General features: G+C 42.8%; 1 protein-coding gene across 3 annotated transcripts in view; it reads right to left on the reverse strand.

The window, feature by feature from the left end:
• The window catches only part of ZRANB3 (zinc finger RANBP2-type containing 3), a 471,114-nt gene that overhangs the window by 189,832 nt on the left and 262,165 nt on the right, over positions 1-19,117 (reverse strand). For all 3 annotated transcript variants that reach the window (XM_073634288.1, XM_073634289.1, XM_073634290.1), the window contains 2 exons: positions 12,641-12,760; positions 5,958-6,137 (listed from right to left, as the gene is read on the reverse strand). In XM_073634288.1, coding sequence (XP_073490389.1) covers positions 5,958-6,137; positions 12,641-12,760 — 300 coding nt within the window. The remainder of the gene's footprint in view (positions 1-5,957; positions 6,138-12,640; positions 12,761-19,117) is intronic.

The raw sequence follows: 19,117 nt of genomic DNA on the forward strand, positions 1-19,117 counted from the left end.
AGCACATGTTTTGGCACTTTTTATGGCACTTGGCATTGGACTTTATTTTAAGCACTTCTTATTTATTGACCAGGACTCAAACTGAGGACTACAGTGCTGCCAGGCAATAATACTAACCACTCTAGCAAGCAATAGGGAGGTCATAACAAAAGAGGGTCCTTAACTAGAAAGTGTAAAGTAGAGAGTACAGAGGTAAGGCATGATGGTTGGCCTTGCGAGAAGTTAACTTCCTAGCCTTTAAAAAGGCTAATGGGCCGTACACACGATCCGAATATCGTACGAAAATGATCGTCCGAGGAAGGATCGTACGATATTCGGATCGTGTGTACACTACTTTCGAGAGCCGATCACGACTGTTCATCCAATATTAATCGATCGGACATACCCGAAAATTTTCGTCGCATGATTCCAAATCGTGCGATTTTCGTTTAGTCAGTATAGTTGTCATCCAAAAATACAATACAAATACATTACAACACATGACATCACTTCCGTTTTTTTTGTCTGTCGTACGAGAATTTTCGTGACTTTATTTTAGCTATTAAATTTCTACTTGCGACTATTAAGCGAAAACGGTCGTACGATCGGTCGTACGATATTCGGATCGTGTGTACGGGCCATAAGTATAACAAAATCTGAGAAAACCCTGTTCCTCGGAATTGTGGCTTAAACAGCTATGTCGTCAAAACCAGTGGCCCAGAAGCAGGATGGACCACTGGTCTTTGGGCCTGGAGATCCAAACGATGCAGAGAAGCTCACAAAGCATCCACCCGGAGTCTGAGAATACCAGGTCTTCCCGAATCAATTTGGTACCAAGGATTCCTGGACCTGTCGCAAAACCTTTCCAGATTGTTGTTGAATCTGGACAACAAAAGATCCATGTCCAGCGTCCCCAACTTTCCCTGTGGTAAAGGTTTTGAGAAACCCCCAGATGGAGGGTCTATTCTTCAGGGTCCAGACGCTGATGACTGAGAAAGTCCACCTGCCAGCTTCCTACGCCTGGTATGTGTACATCGGACTCTGGCCAGGACATGAAATTCTGCCCATGAGAGGATGAAAGAATGTTACCCCGACATTTCATATACCTGATATGTGTCTGTTGTACCATGTACTAGTGTTAAAAAGTATCCTGTTCTCTTTGCATTGCTCCCTTTTGTGTGCAATACCTGGCAAACCTGCCAGTACACTGCTTTCCTATTTCAAATTGACCATGCTAGGCAGGAAAGCACATCCATACCAGGGTGGTCAGTTTCTGGCTGTCCTGGGAGCACACCCTGCCTGTTCTCTAAGTAGTCAGACTCGTGCTGACACGCCACCTTGCACAGATATTCACTGGGCAGATCAGTGTCCTTCTGTTTATCCACCCCCAGCTCTCTAAGCTCCTAATGCAGCTAGGAACAGAGGTCACATGATCACTTATAAAGCTGAATGGGTTGTTTTACAAGATAAGGGTTCACATAATTTCGAGTAAGCTTCCTTTTGAGCAGTCCAGCTCTTTCTGCCCCCTTGATGACTGATGAGGGCCATGGCTGCGGTATTGACTGAGTTGATGCTCACCAGGTGTCCTCTCAGAAGAGAAGTCCAGCGTTGAATGGACAACTGAATTGCTCGAGTTCAAAAACGTTGATAGGAAGATGAGCTTCTTCCGAAGACTTTGTACCCTGCACCCCAGCACGCAAAACTGGCATCCCTAATAAGAATTTTCCATTACCTGCTAGGGGGAAAATGGCTTAAAAAAAAAAAAAGTGTCACTAAGCTGTAATCTACCCAGTCTTTAAACAGGATTATCCTTCACGGGAGCTATGAGGGCAAAAAAAAAAAAAAAAATGGCAGGATATACCACTGAAAATGCTCTCAGGTGAAAAAAATAACACCAAAATCCAAGACTGAACTAAGGTGGAGGCATAAGTGGCATGTGGGACTCATGCTGCCCAAGTCTGAAATCCAGTCCTTGAAGTCTCACATTGTGGCAGAAAATTTCTCCTTAAAAAAGGATGAAGCTGACATAACTTGCAGCCCAGCAGAATTACCTGAGGAAAGCATTAAATCACAAAAAGCGTGACTATCTGAGGATAGGGTAACTGGCCCCTGGCCCTACAGTGCTGACACCTCCCAGGGAGCAAAAGGCTGAGGAAGCTTATCCCTGTATTTCTGATCTGCCACCTCTGCTTAAAGTTGTCCCCAAGAGTGGTACTTGTGAAATACTGCTGTAGTGGAGTAGGAAGGGGTAGGCCTCTGCACCACACCTGTAGGCCACTACCCAGGATAGGTGCATCACCACTGTACTGTGCCCTGCACTTCCAGGAGGAGCTTCCTGGTCACTGTCCAGCATCCAAAGAGGGAGATCTGGGCTGCGCAGAAAGGAAAAAAGTTAAAAATCCTAGTGAGAAGGTAAGCCTCTCTCAGCAAAAAAAGGCGGCCTATCTCCTGGGGATATTAGCAAAACGAGACTTGTTGAGAGTGCAAGGAGTCATAAAGAAGAACGTCCCTGCGGCTTTTTTTTTTTTTCACTGTGTCAAATCCCCAGAAGGTAGCTGCATATAACCCAGTTGAAGGGATTAAAGAAATCTGTGTCCAGTTACTGTACGATCAGGAAAGTAGCACTTTAATCAAGTACTATGATCCAGCAATAGCACACCCTCTAACGCCAGCAGCGTTGCTGTATCACAGATGTATAAGCAGCCTAGCAACTCTGTTTCAGCAGAGAAATCGGCCCCATGTTGTCTTTGTGCATAGTCCTCCATTGCATGGGAGCATTGCCTTCGACGAGGTGCACACTACTTGCGGGTCCAATGGCAACGCCAGTTTTACTGCTATTTAAAGTCCCACTATACTTGCAACTGACAGGCTTAAAAAAAAAGGAAGTGTGAATAAAGAATGTTGCTCTGTCCCTTTAAATTCAATACACTTAATTCAACAAACATGTGAATAAAAGTCAGAGTCCAACTGTGTGTATTCTTTCTTGTGAAATCAAAGCAGTGCATCACCACCACCAGAAAACATACGCCTCTTACCAGATGTTCTGACCCCCAAAAGTAAAAGAGGTCTAATAGTTAAAAAGTTAAGCCTCAATGTGCCATCTGATCCTCCAGCTAGCCCCACCGATGACATGCGAGTAAATATCCAATTAAAATAAGGAGAAAAGCTCATTAGTGTAAAAACCCTCAAAACCAAGGAGGTACTCACAAAGTAAAACAGAAAGCAAGCATGTAAAGATGGCTGCGCCGCTCTTGACTGGTGGGCATGACGACGTCAACGCTAACTCCTTCCTACGTTTCGTCACAGAGGACGTCTACAATGGGCATTGAGATTTCTATGTGCTTTCAAAACATCCTCTTTTTTTCCCCATTTTAACTGGATATTTACCCACATCAATATTCGTGAGTGCCATTGGTAGAGCAAGATGGAGAAGCAGCCTAGATGGCGTGTTGAGGCTTTTGGTCGCTGAGCACGATTACACTTCTTTACTTTTGGGGGTAAGAACATCTAACAAGAGACTTATGTTTTCTGATCGTAGTGGTGCTCTGGATTGATCTCACAAGAATTAAGCAACAGCTTTTTCTTTTGGGTTAAAGTTTTTACATAAATAAAAGCTGACCATTGTAAGCACCCCTGTCAGTGATAAATGGTTTGCCTTAACCCTGTGACCCCTACTATTGCAGGAAAGCTTGTTCATTTAAAAAATAGACTTACTGGTTTGATCACCAAGTGAAAATAAAGGAGAGAAAGCCTGAAAAAAGAAAACTAAACTTAATGTCTGCTTTTGGGTTTAATATCACTTTAAAGTCAATCTGTTACTGGTTTTAACTAATAGTTACCCATCTTGCCATCCACCCCAGGATATTCATTCTCTCGAAGAGTCAGGCTTTCTCAATAAAAATCTGCATCCAATATGTTCTAGAGTGTCAGATGCCTGGCCTCTCTGTGATTCTGTCTGCTGGCCCCATTGTCAGTACAAGACACAGCCGTGATTTAGGGGCCAGTAAAAGGAACCACAGGTCAGTAGAGAACAAAGCACCCGATTTACACAGAAGTATATAATGCTGAAGATCCTTCTATAGCCATTGCTCGAAAAGAGAGTGAAGATCAGCAGTGCAGGTAGTGGGCCGGGTAAGTATTAAAACACAAAAAAAAAAGAAAACACTGAAAAAAAAAACTGTATTCTGAAGCCTACCAGTCCTAAAATTTGGGGGCTGCATTAATTACCTTTTCCCAGCTTTTTAACTAGTAATTCTGCCAATTCCACACTTCTTGTCCTAGGGTGACAACAGGTCACATAGAGGGGATGTGTTCTGCAGTTCATAGAAGATAACTGGGAAGGCTGGTTACATTCTTTAACCACTTCAATACCAGGCACTTCGACACCTTCCCGCTCAGGCCAATTTTCAGCTTTCAGCGCTGTCGCAATTTGAATGACAATTGCGCGGTCATGCAACACTGTACCCAAACAAATTTTTTATCATTTTGTTCCCACAAATAAAGCTTTCTTTTGGTGGTATTTGATCACCTCTGTGGTTTTTATTTGCGTAACAAATAAAAAAAGAAAAATTACTAAATTTTTGTAAGTATGTTTTCTTCTTCAATGACGGACACTGATATGGCTGCACTGACGGACACTGATATGGCTGCACTGACGGGCACTGATATGGCGGCACTGACGGGCACTGATATGGCGGCACTGACGGGCACTGATATGGCGGCACTGATGGGCACCAATGAGGTGGCACTGACGGGCACTGATGGGCACTGACAGGTGGCACTGATGGGCACTGATAGGTGGCACTGGTATGCGGCACTGATGGGCACTCATAGGTGGCACTGATGGGCACTCATAGGAGGCATTGATGGGTATTTATGGGTGGCACTGATGGGCACTAATAGGTGGGCACGGATGGGCACTGACAGGTGTCACCGATGGACACTGATGGGTGGCACTGATGACACTGATTGATGGCACTGATGACACTGATTGGTGGCACTGATGACACTAATGGATGGCATTGCTGGGCATCACTTAAATATAATGCTGCCAATCAGTGCCCATTTGTGGGCACTGATTGGCACAGACTGGGCACATGTGGATGGCCGTGGGGTACATACCTGGCCATCCACATGTTGCCAGCTTCCCTGGTGGTCCTACTGGCGTCCCTGGTGGTCCAGTGTGGTCATCTGAGGGGGGCTGCGCTGATAAACATTCAGTGCAGACCCCCCCTGTCAGGAGAGCCGCCGATTGGCTCTCCTCTACTCGCGTCTGTCAGACGCGAGTGAGGAAAACCCGATCAAAGGCTCTTCCTATTGACATTGTGATCAGCCGTGATAGGACACGGCTGATCACGTGGTAAAGAGCCTCCGCCAGAGGCTCTTTACCAAGATTGGTGGAGCGGTGTGTCAGATTGACACCGCTCCACTGATCACCGTGATGCGTGCCCCCACGGGCGCGCGGTGGCATGTTATCCTGCTGGACGTCATATGACGCTCAGTCAGGATAACTGAACCACCGCCCAACAATCTGCTATAGGCCGGGCGGGAAGTAGTTAAGATTCCAGGACAGTGCACAGTAAGTTACAGGGACACTATGTGATTATGTCGGACAGTATCAACACGTTTTTCTTTACGGTCAAAAATTTATTTAATGTAAAAAAGAAAACTAAAGCAACCACCACATTGAAAGGCTAGTAAGCTACAATGTTTAAAACGTTTGCTCTTCAGTTTAGAAACACTTTAATTTCTTTGCGGCAACATCATTTTTAGTAGTTTAATCTTACTTGAAAGCTTTCCTTTACCATTTTTAAACAGGTTTAAATTTGGCCACTTTTGCAGAAAAACTCAGCACTGGTGAGATTACTTTGAACACTTATGTTGACTTGGCCCCTCCTGTGTCAAACTTTTGCTGGTAATAAATTAAACAGACAGCTTGCAAACTTTTCCCTCTTTGTGCTGTTTTAGACGCTTGTTACCTTTCTGTTCAGCATCCCCCACATCAGTGTGTCCATGGTCCCTTTGGCGATCAAATAATGAATATGTACAGAGTTACTCTGTCCAATCCGGTGGGCTCGATCTTCAGCTTGTTTTATGTGGCCGGGGTCCCAGTAGAGCTCAGCAAAAACAACGTGAGTGGCAGCTGTGAACGTCAGTCCCTGAACCAAGAAAATTAAACAAACACAGTGGTCTCCAAAGGACATAATGGAATAATAATGAATTCAGAAACAACAAAACCAACAACCTAATTATGCACTGATGTTCTCATTTGGTTTGTTATACTAGACAACACGGCAACTTAAAAAAGACTTTGTAAAGAAAAAATAAAGAAAAAATAGTCTTAGGCATCATGTACACAAGTTTTCAGGAAACAGAAAAAGGGTGCACACACCGCTTCAGGCAAAAAATGGATACACCCGATCCAAGGTGCTAATCCCGGCTGATCACGGTAGGCAATATCAAGAAGAGAAGAAAAGATTGATCGCACACTTGAATCCAAAAGATGCTGTAGAAATTTCTTTATTTTCACGAGCCAGACAAAATTGCAATGATGATCAGTTGACGCGTTTCACACGAAAAGAACAGTGCTTGTTCACAACGAACAAGCACAGTTCTTTTCGTGTGAAACGTGTCAACTGATCATCATTGCAATTTTGTCTGGCTCATGACAATAAAGAAATTTCTACAGCATCTTTTGGATTCAAGTATGCGATCAATCTTTTCTTCTCTTCTTGATGTACATAAGTCTACTTTGACCGCCGGCCTCAGGAAAATGCAAAACGTGGCAAAATCGCACAATTTTACCATTTTGGGGGCGGTGGTAAAAACGTTCCTATCCTGAACGCGATTCTTCCACATTCAGGAGAGGGAAGTTGAGGGAGGTAGAACATCCCCTAACCACAGCAGCTCCTAAACAGTCCTAAAAGCCTTTTATGGAGTTGAGTTTAGGAGCTCAACTTAAGTTTAGCAGCTGTAGTGTACATGAAGCCTAAGAGATTGGCCACAGTTTTTCTGGGTAAACCTGGCTATACACTGTATGAATTTCAGCCGATTCCTGAGGAACCAACCAACATCCATACAGTTGGTGGCCCTTCTGACCACCTCCCACCCAGCACCTCAATTGAAATACATTTAAAGACAAAGAGAGGAAATTTTCGGACGTAAAGCAGCTGCATCCAATCAGATTGGGTATGTTAATACCCGGTCGGGCCGATGGTCAGACCATAACAGCCACAGCAGTATGAGGTGTGACAATTGAATTCCCGGAATGTCCGCGGCGTAGCACTATGGTGAGTCACACAGCCGTTCGCACTCGAGCGTGTTCAGACACGTTCTAACATGCACTCGCCTTTGTCACAGACCAGTTGACTCTTTACAAAGTGGTAGAGGAGTTAACAGTTTTGTCGGGTGCTTTTGGCGGCAAATGAGTGGCAGGAGTCTGGAGCAGCAGATTACCATCAACATTTGCATGAAAATTGCCGCAAGTGAATCTTAAGCTCTGTTACAACGGGCTTTTGGTGAACATTCCATGAAGAAATCAAGTGTTTTTGAATAGCGTAGGCGTTTTAAGGAGGGGCAGGAAGAAGTCCACAATGACGCAAGCGGGCAGCCAAAGTATAAATGCAAATGTGGACTGACTGCGAACCCTTCTACGCTGCTCAGTGAGCGCATGATGGCAGAAGAATTGAACATTTTTCACTGAGGATTTCGGAATGAGAAAAATTTCCACAAAAGATGGTGCATCTAATCTTGACAGAAGACCTTAAAGAACGTCATCTTCATATTTCATCCAATCTTTTTAAGAATGCAGAGGTTAGGGTCATTACCAGTTGATTCCGGGAATTAAATTGTCATAGTTTCAGCCAACTGTGCTGTTAGCATGGATGGAGTAAGGAGGAATCCGTTAGTCATTTACCACTACTTTTTACGATCAGCCCACAGGCTGTGTAAGGCCAGGATTTATAAAATGGATAAAAAAAAAAAAAAACAAGTATCTAGGTTATGTTCTGGCCCATGATCAATTTTGATGTTGCAGTAAAACACCAAAATAAGACATCCCAGTGTTGACAGTTTCTGAAATGTCCATCATGTGATCAGTCTTCAGACCAATGGACTACTGGAAGCAGTGAAGATCAGGAGACCAGAAGTAACATGAAGTGAGGAGAACCCCTCCATGGAAGGCACAAACTGCAAATAAAGAATTTTTAGTAGTAGCATGGTTAAATATGAACCCATCTAAGGCTTTTTTCTGGAAACCCACTTGTGGGACTTCCTGTTTTATTAGAAAGATATTATCGTCAATTGCTTATTTAATGTCTAGTGTAATAAATTTGACATACACCACTAATTTGCATGTCTACCCATCAGAGTTATTTAAAATTGTTCTTATTAATTCTTCAGCTATTATCTTTTTTTTTCAGTTCCATTCTCCTAAATACACTCAGCTTCCTTGGTATCCCTTGTTAATTGAAAATTGCTTCCTTTCCCCACAAGGTAGAGAAAGAATTAGGAAATAATAAAAGAGACAGTGAAGTTTTAGTAAGTTCTGGCAAAAAAAAGAGAAACAGAAAAGGGACCTCAATATTGCATCTCTGCCTAAATAAAAAGTGTAAATGAAGAAACAACACACAAAAGTAATATGATTTCATAATAAATACAAGTTGGATTTTAAATACCTCTGATGGGGTAAGACATGCAAATTAGTAAAATGTTGAATTGAAGACACTCAACATTCGTTATTAGAAACCTCAAATATAGAATAATAACCGTTTATAGGATTTAATGGTTTAATAATATCAACAGGGACACCGAGAGAAAAAAATACAACTCAACCAAGGTTTTAACCCTTCTCCATTCTATCTGAAACTTAAAATAATTACAAAAACGTCCACTTTCATTTAAATTGGATAATGTGTTTTTAACATGATGAAAATGCAAATCCCTCTTTACACAGAATTGAAGCTTATAGCGCTTTAAAGGACTATGCAAATCCTAGATGGCCATGAACATCTGCCTCCATGCTTATTTAAGTGAGGAAGCAAACCTGCACTGTCAATGAGCACTTAGTAGCGAAATTATGGAAAGAAAAAAAAAGGAATAGCAAACTACAACTAATGGTGAAAATGAAGAAATTCATATCACTTCCTATTGATAATGATTGGAGATTATGAAATACATTGTGCAAACAACACATTATCGCTGAAAACTCAGACTGGGTAGCATCACTATTGAGAGCCACACTAATGGTACGTAAACATGTGCTGGATGGCCTTGGGATACACCTCCTAACTCCTCGAAATACTTTCTCCTTCCAGTTCCCCATATGCCTCTCTCTCACTACAAACACAATGCTCTCCCGTCACCTTCTCAGTGCTAAGGGCCTCATACCGGTTCATTGGAAAAGCTCTTGAGTCCAGAGTTAAGTGGAATGAATGGGGAAGGTGAGGGAGATTATGGAGGACGGAGGAGTGGCTTGCCACTTGTAAAGACAAGCAAGAGAGGTTTGATTCCATATGGGCAAATTGGAGGAAACATATATCTGGATCAGCCTCAATTTCTTCCAGCATGGATATAGCTCTATTGGCAGTGCTGGACCCCTCATTTAAACAACTGGCCTTGGCTGACCAATGTCGACTAATCAGGTACCACATCTAAGTAGCTGTGAACAAGGTGTGGGGGCTACGACTATATTCTTGGAGTATGAACAGGAGTCCAGTCACATGATAGCTCAAGTTAATAGAGAATACTTGTCTGTGAGCTTTACGCACATTTTCCTTTACTTCCCAAAGAATGAGTCTCTCCGCTCCTCTGTCTGTTGAGAGTGGAGATATGTCCACTGGGACCGAAAGTCCGTGACATAGGAGAGTTCCCTTGTGTTTAATAGTGCTGAGGTAGCTCTCTGCTTCTCTATAATAATGGTTACCTATAGTACGAGTGATGGCTCCTGGAATTATTATATTTTGTATACCTATATTGTTACAGTTTCCTTTTTATTTTATCATATTTCTTTTTGTTGCTTTACCCTTGATTTGTGCTTATACAATGTTAAATAAAATCAAGATTAAAAAAAAAAAAAAAAAAGCCATACCATATAAAGCCAGGCTATGCGCCTACCCTCTAGCCTCTAGAAAATCTAAAGCCAAAGATCACTAAATCTCATAGCAACCCATAAATACAAAGGCCAACATACAGGGGGAGGGGGATTTACTAAAACTGGAGCACTCAGAATCTGGTGCAGCTGTGCATGGTAGCCAATCAGCTTCTAACTTTAGTTTGTTTAATTAAGCTTTGACAATATAACCTGGAAGCTGATTGATTTCTACGCAAAGCTGCATCAGATTTTGCATGCTCCTGTTCTAGTACATCCCCCCTACAGAGTATAAGGCCTCATGCACACAGGTCATTTTTAAACTCTCCTAGAAGCCAGCAGCATTTTTGCAGAAAAAAGGCCTGACACTTGTAAAAGTGTCTAACGCTTTTAAAAGCGTTTATGCACGTTTACAGGTGTCAAGCACTTGGGCATTCATTTAATTGGCCAGAATAATAATGTATTTTGGCCTTTGAAATTAACGATTAATATAACAAATAATTCTGCGCTGCCCAAAAGAATAAGCAGCTAACACGGCCAGTAGGATATGTGCATGAAAAGAAAACCAAAAAGTGTAACGCTAATATGAAAAGTGAAATGGCCACATAATATGTACAATGAAGACCATTACATCATAAGATTGGCAAACAATATCAAAAAACTGAAAAGAACATCAAAAGTGAAAAAATTATAGTCCTCTATAGCTATGTGACTTCATACGTAGATCATATCAATATACACGTGAAATGTTGAAATAAGAAGAATACCACCACCAATAATAGGGAGGCTTACCGGAACGTTTGAACCCAAAGAAACATAAGAAGACAAAAGGAGTTGGGGAGTTGATTCTTAATGTGGTGGTCACACTGCCTATATAAACCTTGCCGGCTGCAGTGGGGGGACCCCCCAGACGATGTCCAAGGAGACGAAACGCGTCGGATAGGACCCCACTGCCGCCATTTTTACTTACACAGCGCTGTTTTATCCATTCCCATGTGAGTGTATTTCTTTCTTTTTAATAAATTTGTTATATTTTATACGGAATTACACTATGTGGCCTTCTTTTGTTCCTTCCTATCCAATCTAACTGCCATGCAACCTGGGCGCCATCCCTGAGGGACACACCGGTTTACAGATCATCACAAGATCTTCCCTCAACTTCTACAGAATCCTATCGGCTGTTTACCACACAAGCTTGGTTGACCCAATCGAACGTATGTTTCTTTGGGTTCAAACGTTCCGGTAAGCCTCCCTATTGTTGGTGGTGGTATTCTTCTTATTTCAAGATTTCACGTGTATATTGATATGATCTACGTATGAAGTCACATACCTATAGAGGACTATAATTTTTTCACTTTTGATGTTCTTTTCAGTATCGTTTGCCAATCTTATGATGTAATGGTCTTCATTGTACATATTATGTGGCCATTTCACTTTTCAAATTAACGCTTAAGCCCTAAATGTGCAATGCCTTTAGTCATGTTTAGATGCGTTTTCAAGCGTGAAGCGTTTTTTTTCTGCCCAACCTCTGCTGCTTTTGCATGCACTGGCAGAGGGTTTTTCTTCCTGCCTCTAAATCAGTGCTTCTCAACTCTAGTCCTCAAAGCGCCCCAACAGGTCATGTTTTCAGACTCTCCGTTATTTTGCACAGGTGATTTGATCAGTTTCACTGTCCTATTAATTACCACAGCTGTTTCATCTGAGTGAAATCCTGAAAACATGACCTGTTGGTACTCCTTGATGACTGGAGTTGAGAAACACTGCTCTAAACGCTGATAAAATTCTATGGCTGCATGGGCACATAGGCTAACATGCAAGGGAGTTTAGAATAAGGAATGCCAGAATCCCCTAGGAGCAGATGCAAAAATGTCCAGTGTGCATAGGGCTGCTATTGGGAATCACGGGGGCCCCCCAATACAGCCTGACAGGGCCTCCCTTCCCCTGGCCGAAAGTCACTGAGGACATCGATCTATATAGCATGTGCTGGAACCATTCCCCCCTTGCAGTGCAGCCAGAGGGGGAAAGAAGAGGAAAAGCTGGCAGTGCTGCAGGGGGAGGCAGAAGAGGATCGTGTCTGCTATAAGACAGTACAGCTGGACCTCTTGCTCAACATGTTCTCGGGCCCCCCTCTTGAACTGTTGGGGCCCGGGCCCAGTACAGGAGGCCCTGCTGTACTGTACTGCCTTATCAGCGGTCCTGCGTGTGCATGAGGCCTTAAAAAATAAAAGTTGATACATAACTGCTGTTTGTTGACATTTAACAAATTATCCTTTCACCTGTGTTCATCTTTTTCTGTATCTCTCTGCTTATGATCTGTCTCTTCGCAGCTACTTTCTCTCTACATGGACTTCAGTGAGTGACATTTCTCAGGGCAGGTTTCCGGATGGTGACAACAGGGAACCATGACCATGTGTTTAAATTACAAGTTCTAGTCTCCACCAGAGGCCCATGTGAACTCATGACAATGCAGGTGCACAACTGGGAGACTGAAACAAAAAGTGTTATCACCCTATAACAGGAAGGTGCTGAACAAAGACCTTCATGACAGAATCAACTTCATCAAGAGCTCCTCACCTGCCCAGCAGCCTGGATACTCAGAATAGCCACTCTGGTGTCTGGGTCATTCTGAAACTGGTGCACAAGATGTATTCTTTCTGCTGATGGAACACTGCCATCTATCCGGATATAACGAGCCTGGGGGGAAAAAAAATCCAAAATGGAACACAGCCTTTTGAAGAAGTTTTTTTTATTAGATTAGAGAGAATTAAAAATGTGATAACTTTAAATAAATCATTAATGTAAGTTATTTTTTTGTAAATATTAAAGTGTTACTAAACCCACAACAGTAAAATCGGTCTGTATATACAGAATAGCATGCTTGTGATACTCACTGTGGAACCTAATGGGTTAATCCTCTGTATTGTGTAAAAAGGCTCTTTGATCCTGTATGGACAGATCCTCCCCCTCCTGTAGGGTCTCTCTTAGCAAGGCCAGAAAAGACACAGTGAGGGTAGTACTGCTGCACATGCTCAGTTTGGTCTCTATTGCTGGAGAGAATATTTCCTGTTTGAGCTGAGTATTTTTAGGTCACATAATATTGACATCACACGTGGGCGTGAATACAGATCCTAAATGACAGCTCAGTCCCTCCCTCCTCCATGCCCAGTAACTAAAAAAGAACACAGTGGGTGGGGTGTCACACCTTGATTGATTGTTTGATGATCCGCCTCCCATAACGGCATGAGGACACAGGCTATAGTGAAAATCTCCTCCTACCTGAACACTTAGCACTCGGGCAGACCCTGCAGTTTATCACGTGACCGTGGTATACAGATCAGCCAAAAGGGTATATAGTGGCATGTAAAAAGAAGATTTATAAGCAGTGGACCGGGGGGCGGGGTTTGGGTGCGGGCGGATGAACTATTTTGATATTACTGGGTTTAGTAACACTTTATCCCATGTGTGTATGGTAAAGCTGTAAGGGAGTACAACACCGATCTTGTTTTGTCTCAGTATTACATTATAGTGAAACTAGTGCCTGGCTCAACAACCTTTGGGCTTCTCTTGATTGTATCAATTTGTCATCAGTTTGAGATGTTTCAGAGGTCATTCAGAACTAACAGGTGCATTTCACCCACAGTTTACCTCCTCTTGACCTGATTCAAGAGGGTTTTGCATTTTGGTAGACTTCTATGGGACTGCAAAACCTGCTTGAACAGAACAAAAACCCGCTGACAAAGGCACTGATGTGCATTTCAAACGACTCTTTACTTTGCCAATGTTCACAGAAATGGCTGCCATGTAAAGACTATTGAGCTTATTCAGGACTCACCAGTTTATAATCAGACACCCTGCCACAAAAGGAGCTAGTAATTCAACTACTTACTTCTTAAACAACATAAAAAGGTGAAACCAAGCTGGCAATCAAACCTTCCACATCAAGTGTGCAGTCACATATTGCAAGTATACATCAATGGCCAGGGGAAGATGGAAATGAGGAATAGATGAAAATGAAGCACAAGAAATAGTTGTAGATGAGGAACTAGAAGGAGATGGAGATGAGGGACTAAAGAGGAGATGGAGATGAGGGACTAAGGAGGAGATGGAGATGAGGGACTAAGGAGGAGATGGAGATGAGGGACTAAGGAGGAGATGGAGATGAGGGACTAAGGAGGAGATGGAGATGAGGGACTAAGGAGGAGATGGAGATGAGGGACTAAGGAGGAGATGGAGATGAGGGACTAAGGAGGAGATGGAGATGAGGGACTAAGGAGGAGATGGAGATGAGGGACTAAGGAGGAGATGGATATGAGGGACTAAAGAGGAGATGGAGATGAGGGACTAAGGAGGAGGAGATGGAGTTGAGGGACTAAGGAGGAGGAGATGGAGTTGAGGGACTAAGGAGGAGGAGATGGAGTTGAGGGACTAAGGAGGAGGAGATGGAGTTGAGGGACTAAGGAGGAGATGGAGATGAGGGACTAAGGAGGAGATGGAGATGAGGGACTAAGGAGGAGGAGATGGAGTTGAGGGACTAAGAAGGAGATGAGGGACTAAGGAGGAGATGGAGATGAGGGACTAAGGAGGAGATGGAGATGAGGGACTAAGGAGGAGATGGAGATGAGGGACTAAGGAGAAGATGGAGATGAGGGACTAAGGAGAAGATGGAGATGAGGGACTAAGGAGAAGATGGAGATGAGGGACTAAGGAGAAGATGGAGATGAGGGACTAAGGAGGAGATAGAGATGAGGGACTAAGGAGGAGATGGAGATGAGGGACTAAGGAGGAGATGGAGATGAGGGACTAAGGAGGAGATGGAGATGAGGGACTAAGGAGGAGATGGAGATGAGGGACTAAGGAGGAGATGGAGATGAGGGACTAAGGAGGAGGAGATGGAGTTGAGGGACTAAGGAGGAGGAGATGGAGTTGAGGGACTAAGAAGGAGATGGAGATGAGGGACTAAGGAGGAGATGGAGATGAGGGACTAAGGAGGAGATGGAGATGAGGGACTAAGGAGAAGATGGAGATGAGAGACTAAGGAGAAGATGGAGATGAGGGACTAAGGAGAAGATGGAGATGAGGGACTAAGGAGAAGATGGAGATGAGGGACTAAGGAGAAGAGGGACTAAGGAGGAGATGGAGATGAGGGACTAAGGAGGAGATGGAGATGAGGGACTAAGGAGGAGATGGAGATGAGGGACTAAGGAGGAGATGGAGATGAGGGACTAAGGAGTAGATGGAGATGAGGGTCTAGAAGGAGATTACAGTCTAGGAGGAAATAAAGATGGGAGACTAGAAGGGGATGAAGGTTGGGGGCTAGAAGGGGATGAAGGTTGGGGACTAGAAGGGGGTGAAGGTTGGGGACTAGAAGGGGGTGAAGGTTGGGGACTAGAAGGGGGTGAAGGTAGGGGACTAGAAGGGGGTGAAGGTTGGGGACTAGAAGGGGGTGAAGGTGAGGTACTAGAAGGAGGAAAGGGGGGGACTAGGAGGAGGAGGGGGGGGACTAGAAGGAGTAGAGGGGGACTAGAAGGAGTAGAGGGGGACTAGGAGGAGAGGGGGGACTAGAAGGGGTGAAGGCGAGGGACTAGAAGGGGGTGAAGGTGAGGGACTAGAAGGGAGCGAAGGTGCGGAACTAGATGGAGATGAGGAACTAGAACGAGATAGAGATGTGGAACAAGATAGTCACTTAAGACAAAAGTCAAACTGTATATTAGTAACAAAGCAGTTAACTCTACATGTTATTGGGAAAGAAGAAGTGTGTTTAAAAGAGTTTCTGGAGCAGATTATGAAAGAAAATGGAAAGGATCACTTCAAGTGAGTAAACGCAAGGAAATCACTCCATTTTGCTGAGCCTTGTTGGTGGATTATCCCCTTTACTGCAACTATTGCTATTACAGCTCCATGGCTTAACACACAGTGTGAGCTTCACCTTCCCTTCCTCAAGTGTGCCACAGGATAATAAACAGGATAATCCCATAACGTTATTGATCCGCTGCAGTGAGGTCTTTGGATGTGATTGATGACAACGGTAGATCCTGGGTTTATTTTTTGCAATTTATGAACAGTTGAGGCTATCCACAATGTATTGTTTGTTGCATTTGGAAGTGTAATTGTTCTATTTATCTGAAATCTTTTTTAAGGTCAATTTTACATGTATACTGTGGCATGTTTTTATTATGTTTCACATAAAGATTTGAAAATACGGTAAGCGCTTAGTGTTGATCTGTATAATGGAGGAAAGTGACAAGCAAGTTTTAATCTAAGCCGATAAAAAAAAAAAAAAAAATTAAGTCTTACGTAATTTTATTTGATGGAGTTTAAAAACTGAACTATAGAATTTACTATAAATGGCTGGTACATCTAGGCGGCTGTATCCCAGTATAGCGCTCCCATACCCCACTGGAAAACTCCTTTGGGTCCCTCCATCTCCTATTCCCAAACTGAAACCTTCTAATTGGCTAGGACCCTGACACAAAGCGCTCTCCTTCAAATCAAACCCATAATCCAATGACCTGACTGCCTTTGGTAGCTTTTAGAGACACCCATTACATCACAACTAAAGGGGATGAACCCTTACATTTCACTTAGCACACCTCTGGATTTATAACATTATAAAGCTACTAAATTAATTTAAAAAGTTTTAAACCCAGTTTAAAATCTGTTTTTTTTTTTACTGACCTGAAATGTCCTGCTGGGAGATTTTTCCTCGTTTCCTAGGGCACAACAGGAAGTGAGAAGAAATCTTTGCAAAAGTAAACAGCTGTCACTGGAACAAGCGTCTGCCTTAGAAAATTTCTATTTATCTCCTTTTCCAATAACTACAAAATCTGGGAATTTTAATCACTTTCTGTTTCTGTGGCAATGGTCACGAAGACCAAAAAAGTGGGGGGAATCTCCCCAGCAGGAAAGCAGAGAGGAATACAAACCTGCCAGGGGTTCTAATCCTTCCACATAGTATTCAGAACCAAAGGAAAGCATAAAAGATTGACTTAGATACATTTTAAAGTGCTTCCTGTGTTTACATATGTCCATAGTTCTAGAATCAGAATAACCGGCCGACAAGAAATTACACAGGGAATTACACATTTCAAAATCGACAACAAATTTAAAATGGATGAGGAATATTTTTTCCCTTAATTTCTGGGTGAAAATTAAAATTTTTACTTTAACCACTGCAGCTCCGGAAGATTTACCCCCCTTCATGACCAGGCAATTTTTTGCGTTACAGCACTGCATTACATTAACTGACAACTGCGCAGTCGTGCAACGTTGTACCTAAAATAAAAGGTTTGTCCTTTTTTTTCTTTTGGTGGTATTTGATCACCTCTGCGGTTTTTATTTTTTGCGCTATAAACAAAAAAAGAGCGACAATTTTGAAAAAATATATTTTTTACTTTCTGCTATAAAACACATCCAATAAAAAAATGTAAATAATTGTAAATAAATTTCTAAATCAATTTAGGCCAATATGTATTCTGCTTCATATTTTTGGTAAAAACAAATCCCAATAAGTGTATATTGATTGGTTTGCACAAAAGTTATAGCGTCTACAAACTATGGGATATTTTTTCTCTTTTTTTTTTTTCACTAGTAATGGCGGCAATCAGCGACTTATAGCGGGAATGCGATATTACAGTGGACAGATCGGACACTAACACTTTTTTGGGGACCAGTGACACTAATACAGTGATCAGTGCTAAAATAACATGCACTGTCACTGTACTAATGACACTGGCTGGGAAGGGGTTAACATCAGGGGCGATTTAAAGGGTTAAATGTGTTCCTAGGGAGTGCTTGCTAACTGTGGGGAAGGTGCTTTGACTGGGGGGAGGTAAAGATTCGTGTTCCTGCTTAGTAGAAACACAGGATCAGTACATTCCCCTCTCACAGAACAGCGGTCTGCCTTGTCTACATAGGCAGTCCACCATTCTGCCAGTCTCCCGAACAATCGGCGGGTCCTAGCGGACATCGCGCCTGCCAGATCCGCTGATTGGCTCCTGCTGTATCCAATCACAGCAGAAGCAGATCGCCGACGGCGCGCTCGCTCATCCCAGCCCCGGAAGTGTCAGATCGCGTACCAAGTATGTGATCTGGCACAGAGCGGCCGTCCTGCCACGGTATATGTGCGTGGGGCGGTCCGCAAGTGGCTAAAGAATATGTAAACCTAACATTTCATATTCCTGATATGTGGCGGCTGTACCATGTATTGTATGAAAAAGTATCCTGTTCTCTTTGCATTGCTTCCTTTGTGTAAAATTCCTGGTGTTCCTGCCAGTCCCCCTGCTTTCCTATGAAAAACTGACCACACTAGGCATGAGAGCACAGCAGCCTGCTCTTCTCCAATGATCAGACTTTTCCTGACACACCCCTCCTGCATAGCCAGTTACTGGAAAGATCAGTGTGCTGCTGTTTCTCCTCCCCCCAGTGAAAATCCCTATGCAGCTGAGAACGGAGTGTATTTGATCACTTACAAAAAAGGGGAAAAAATATATTTATAATTATTTTTTATATCAATACACAAATGTTTTGTCTTTCATTTCAATTTTAAACTGAATGGGTTGTTTTACAATACGAGGGTTTTCATCTCCACGATGAATCCCAGATGCTGCTACCTACTTTGAAATTGCATGTTACCAATAATATTCATATATTGTTGCAAGCTCTCTCTTTGTAATTAGAATGCGCATATAATAAACACTTTGAAATGCCTATTTGCATATGGCAGGAGATATAAATTGAACAGGTGTGTTTACTTACTTATGCATGGCCATTATATGTGCGATTTACTAAAGCTCCAGCAGTACACAGACAGCCTTTAACAGAGGAATTCGATCGATACATATAATGAGGTTAAGCACAAAGAAAGCTACACATTGAAGACATGTAATAGAAAAATAAAGAGGGACTGCCTCGCAGAGCTTACGATTAAAGCAGGTTATTAATTAAACTGTCAGTAGCGGTTTATTGACCGCGGCGGATCTTTGACAATTCGCATTGCCGAGCTATTAATGGCCCGAAATCACCCCCAATTAAGATTTCAGCGTCTCTCCTGGG

The sequence above is a fragment of the Aquarana catesbeiana genome, linkage group LG06 (genome assembly GCF_042186555.1).
Source record: "Aquarana catesbeiana isolate 2022-GZ linkage group LG06, ASM4218655v1, whole genome shotgun sequence".
NCBI classification, from domain to species: Eukaryota; Metazoa; Chordata; class Amphibia; order Anura; family Ranidae; genus Aquarana; species Aquarana catesbeiana.